Here is a 6261-nt window from a genome sequence, read left to right as displayed (position 1 = left end):
AATATTCAAATAACATTGTGTTATTCAAGTATTTAATTATATTTTGTTAAAATCAAGAAATATTTTGTTAATTTTTTAAAATTTTCTTAATAAATTAGTGTTTAAACGCAAAAATTGTGTAAGTCAAATTTGATAATTTTAAATTTAATCTTTAAATTTGAGTTCATTTTATAAATTGAACTATTTTCGCAATATAAAATTGAAAAGTGTAATAATTTCTAAGAATACGCGAGAAACAATAAAATTTTTCCGAATATATTCAAACAATGTATAACATTTTTTTAATAAACAAAATATAAAATACAAGTTCAATTATAAATTGAATACAAGTTCGATTTTGACGACATACAGACCATTATATCATAATTATAGTTTGATGAAGTCATTCTCATTCTCAAAACAATAATTTCACATTACTTATATGCATTACAAGTTCTTATGAATGAAAATTTGTTAAAACAAAAAAATTATAATTTATAAATGAAAAAAATAATAATGAAATTTCGACATTTTAATAAAAAATAATAAAAGATTTTAATAATTTAAATTTCTTAAAAAATATTAAATATTTTGGATATTCTTAAAAACTATAACATTAAAATTTTGCCTGTTTCATTCTCGTAATTAAATAAACTAAAAAAAATAAATATTTATTTAACAAAAAATTCTTGTACAATAAATTTTGATAATTTTTTTTTTAGTTTGTAAGATTGTGTAAATTAATTTTATCATTAAAATTCTTTACTTTTTCCATAAATTTTTAAAACTGCTTTTTATTAATTTTCCAATACAATAATAATTTGTTATTGAATTGAATTTTTGAGTACATTTGTGCTAAATTGTGCTAAATTTTGATTTTCTTAAATTTGAAATCATGTCACGTGAATTTTAAACTAAAATCTTTTTCAATAATTACATTGAATTTTGACAGGATTCTTAGGAGAATATATTCTACACGGTACCAAATATTATAGTATAATGATTTCACAAATACAATAAGTATAACATTTTTTTATTTTAAAATACACATGAAACAACAACTTCATTTGAGGACAATTCTTGGGGACAATTACACACTAAATTTTGTAGATTATCAACAACTTTTGTTTTGTTTTTTTTTTTTGTAATTTAAAATTTATAGTACATTAATTGAGTTTTTGTTTCTGTAAGGATAAACTCTATAATATTTTATTTTTAATTTGAGATTCAATTAAAATAATTTAAGCTTTTTGTTTTTATCATATTTTTTAGGTTAAGATCAAATAAAATTAAGTATTTTTTTTTTGTTTTTTCTCTACATTCTACACAATATACATTTAATCTATATTAAATTTAATCTATATTTTTAAATTTGTAATTAAGTACTGTAGCTTCGTCATTTAATATTTTTCTTACATATTTTGCATATATTTTTCTTTCTTCTATGCTTAAAAATTCTTGTTAATTTTGTTTTTTCTTTAAAACACAATAACATGCATTTTTTTTTAAATATTCAATTAAATAATTTATAATAATACAATTAAAATGGTTACACATCATTATTTCGAATATTTTATATTAAGCAAATATTTATTTTTGTTTTAAAAAATTAATAATAATTTTGTGTTACAAACACTATATACATATATATATATACCTTTTACAAACATTCATTTTTACGAATTTCTTCAAATGCACTACGTACATAATTTAATAATTTTAAATGTTCACGTGTTACAACCCAATGTATTACTTCACTTTTTAAATCTTGATCAGTAACATTAATTGGTTCATTTAATTCTGGTTTCTTTAAGCCAATTTGTCTAAATGCATATTCAACTTCTTTAATAACATCATCTGCCATATCAGCTTGAGTTTTAAAATAATTTTGTACAGAACGATGATTACGTCCATATTTACGGTGGGCATTTTTTTCTGCTTGTATAATATTTTCAATTTTTTTTGCAACAATTGCAATTAAATTCATCCGTTTGAATAATTCTGTCAATTCATTTTCCAACTGAAAATTAAAATATAAAAAAAAATAATATTAAAATAGTTTCTTTATATTTTTAATAATGAAACAAATTTAATAATTGAATTATTATATAAGCGTTATATGTTATGTATATGCTTGCCATACTGTAATACGAAATCAATCAGTTGTACTAAAACATCTAATGTTTATTAATAAAAAAAAAATTAAGTAAATTATTCCAATTAGGCAATGCTTCCTATTAACAATACTGGTAATATTTTTTCAACTACATTATAGATTCTTGTAAATTATGCCACAATTAAAAAATCAATTATATAAAATTAAGAATAACAAAACTATTTATTTCCCGGTTAAATGAAAACAAAATGTAAATTATTTCCGGTAATTTGATAGATTTGTAAATTTAATAATGAAGATTGTGCTTTTTGGGGTTACAATTCTAACTGAGATCAAGTAATTTGATAGATTGTACATAATAATAATTCAGATTTTCTTAACATTCATTTTGTTTTTTTCTTGCGAGTAAAATATGAATAGAAAGATTTAATAGAAAGGTGCCTGAATCTGTTATGAACATGCACCGAATGTACGAAAATATTAGTGATTTTTAATTTGGTATGCCAGAAATTATACGGCATTTAAATAATAACAACAATAAGTGACTTTTACAAATAGAATTATATTGCTTACAAGCGGTTATAAAACAAAACTCACCATTTGTCTATCAACTTTACGTAAATGATGTAATTGTTCAACCGGTATTGGTTGTGTATAATCATCATATGGTAAAATACCATTATTTGGATAACCTTTTGGATATAACCATAAAAAGTGTGTCTGTTTCCATTCATTATGTTGTTGATCATGTGTTAAATTGAATATTTTAGAAACCTGTAAAATAAATTTAAAGTTATTAAATTAATATTATATATAATTAGTTATATAATATGTTTTATTTGCTTCGATGCATAATGTAATTGTTAATACAAATATTGTTCTTATTTTGAAGGTTAATAGTCCCATATTAAATATTCCATCTGATTCACTTTTTGTCTTAAAATCAAAATATATAAATGTGTTAATAAAAGTTGGGGATGAAATAAATTTAATAATTATTTCAGAGCTCATTTATAAAACTAAACTATACGAGGGTCACTATTTATATTTCGGGTCATGGCAATACTAGTGCTGCCAGGTACAATCTGACACTTTCATTGGAAAGTTTGACATTTTTTAGGACAACTTCACTCAGAACGTTTTGTCATTCGAGCGCGAATTGTTTTGTTTACAGTGACTTGAAAAATTCATCTCGGTCAAAAAATGGAATTGTCCCGTGAAAATTTTCGTGCGATGATTTTTTACGATTTTCGGCGCGGATTATCGAGACAAGAGTGTCTCGATCAACTTGTTTCGACTTTTGGTGATGAAGCACCATCAAAAACCACTGTAAATCGCTGGTACCAAGAGTTTGGTTTCGGACGCCGTTCGCTCCAGGATGAATTTCGTGAAGGTCGGCCAATTTCGGTCGTTTTGCTGGAAACCATCGATGCTGTGCGCGAAATGATAATGATGGACCGGCATGTGACATACTGTGAGATTGAGGCATCCTTGGGCATTAGTTCCACCAGCGTACATAAGATATTGCATGAACATCTTGCCGTGAAAAAGCTGTGTTGTCGATGGATCCCAAAAAATTTGACGATTGCACAAAAGAAGGCTCGTGTCGATTGGAGCAAAGAAATGTATAAAGCGTATAGAAAACGTAGAAATAACAATAATGAGAATTGTTTCAAATTATTATTTTTGCTATTTGTTTAAAAATTGTTAACAAGCACAAAAAATCTTGATTGAACTGAAATCCAGTTTAAAGCTTAGATATAGCATATTGCATTTACTGAAAATATTGTAATAGCGATTGCTATTTAATTGAATCAACATAAAATGCATGTAAACAAACATTATGGAATATGTTATTTTTATGAAAGTGATTGAAATAATTACAAATGATTGTAATTAAATTAAAAGCAACTGCGATTTTTGTGTGTGTTACTGGAAATTAATAAAATCATGTGAAAAAAAAAACAAAAGACTTAAGTTAGAAACTTGATTTTTAATATTACATAAAATTTGAATTATATTTGCTATTTTGGATTTTAAATGTAACATTTTTGGTCAATGTATTTAATATTAAGAGCTTCAGAAATTTCATTATGCAATAATTAAGCAATTTCCTAAAATTTTTATATAAAATCATCTATTATAATTTTTTTAATTTTTCCAAATTTAAACCTTAAAAAATTTTATTCAGAGATTTTTAAATTGTCTGGATTGAGGAGAAGAAAACTGAGTAATTTAAAAAAAAATCATTTTAGCATTTATCCTTTTTTCTTAAATTTTTTTTAAATAACTAAACTTACTTGAATAAAATCAAATTGAATTTCACAAATATTCATTCCAACAAAGGCACACTACACTTTAAAATGAAATCTGTTGATTTTTCTTAAAAACTAAATTAATAAACTCTGAATAAAAATTAGAGAATTAAGCGGAAATCGGAAGGAAGGAAGTTCAATTAGCAATAATTTTGCACATTCATTTCTTTACTAGTGAATTGCACAATATGTAAAAATTTTCTTCTCATATTTTATTTTATTCCATTTCATATGCATTTATGGTTTACTATAATGATACTAATCTAATTGCCTTTATAGCATATTGAAAATATTTTTTAGATATACAAATTATTTCTGCATAATACAAACATTCATACACTTAAAAAAATCTTTGTCTTTTTATGATATTAACATGGCTTGTATAATGGCTCGTGGTAAGTTTACAATTTACAAAATTCTTAGCTATTTTGTATTCTTAGAGTGATTTTTGATTTGTACACATTCTAAATTTCTATTATTTTTGCTTTTAACTACTAGCTTCTTTATACATACATATATATATATATATATATATATATACAAACATTATATATACATAGGAATATACTATTATAAAATATTCTGAACTAAGAGAACAAATCGCGTCTAAACGCTGCATTGAATAGACATAATTAGACCCATAAAGTGTGAATGAAATCGACATTTTTATTTAATAAAAAAAAATAAATATAAATATTATGCATTTTGTTTATGTATTTGTTTTATATACCCGTACCTATAACTATTTATATATATGTGAGTATATATTTTGTATTCTAAGTTCGTATTCAACTTGTAAATTTCTAAAAATAAAATAAAATTTATGTAATGCAAATCGTTTAAAATTGAATTAGTAAAAGTAAAGTGCAGTGTATTTTAAAATACTTGTAATATTTTTATTATAATATTATGTGTATGTGCATTATCAGATTCTTTGTGGATATAAATAACAAGGAACTTTTATATAGAAATTACTGGAAGTTTTTTTAAATGATTTATGTCTTTAAGTCAGTTATGAGTTCATAAATGTTTTGATTTTTTAATTGTTTTCCGATTTATAAATATAATAATTGCTATTGTATAACAAAATTAAGTGCAAATTTCAATATACATAGCATACTAAATTCGACAATCGAAATTAATTAACCCTTAATTTACAAATAATTTGGTTCTATACTATTGCACAAAATTTTATTTAATATCACTAAATTTCCTTAATGTGTTTCTCATTATCCTTGCAAATTTGATTAATTAAAACATTCTGTTAATTAGACTTTATATTAGGTCATAAAATTCTTTCAAGAAATACCATTAAATAAATAGATTATTATATACGATTACCATATATAAAAAATATGTATGACCAAAAATGGTCTTTTCAACCTTACGAAGGTTAAATCAATTTTTGATCCTCCCGTCCAAGGAAACTGATTATATTCAATTCACATATATCATATTTTTTGTTGTTATTTATTTTGTATTTTTTTTAAGCACAATATCAAATAATCTTTTCCATTCTTATGTATATAAGTACAAGTGAATAATATTCGCGTACACCACATATTATAAAAAAAATGCAATACAATAATAATATTAATGATAAGAAATATGTGAAATTGTGTACGCGCGCGACTTAAAAAGAATTCAACAAGTGTCTGGTCAGTTTCCGAAAGGAAGTTGTGAATATGCGCGAAAATATGTTAAATTAATGTGTATATGGTAATTTTTATACAAATGTACAAGAAAAACAAAAAAGAAAAAATAAATAAATTTTATTAAAATTAAAAATAAAAGAAAAAACACGAAAAAAATAGAATTTTTTTTTTCTTTTCTTATGATTTTGCATTTTTA

General features: G+C 23.0%; 1 protein-coding gene across 1 annotated transcript in view; it reads right to left on the bottom strand.

Annotated features, from left to right (window-relative positions):
• Positions 1-1376: 1376 nt before the first annotated feature.
• LOC129619113 (uncharacterized) overlaps positions 1377-6261 on the bottom strand; it is a 67124-nt gene continuing 62239 nt past the window's right edge. The window contains exons 4-5 of the mRNA XM_055534199.1: positions 2693-2869; positions 1377-1999 (exon numbers count right to left, since the gene is read on the bottom strand). Of these exons, the coding sequence (XP_055390174.1) occupies positions 1640-1999; positions 2693-2869 (537 nt within the window). The 3' untranslated portion in view covers positions 1377-1639. The remainder of the gene's footprint in view (positions 2000-2692; positions 2870-6261) is intronic.

This window comes from Condylostylus longicornis, unplaced genomic scaffold, assembly GCF_029603195.1.
Source record: "Condylostylus longicornis isolate FDR11 unplaced genomic scaffold, ASM2960319v2 ptg000010l, whole genome shotgun sequence".
NCBI lineage: Eukaryota > Metazoa > Arthropoda > Insecta > Diptera > Dolichopodidae > Condylostylus > Condylostylus longicornis.
This window is presented reverse-complemented; position numbering and strand designations above follow the sequence as displayed.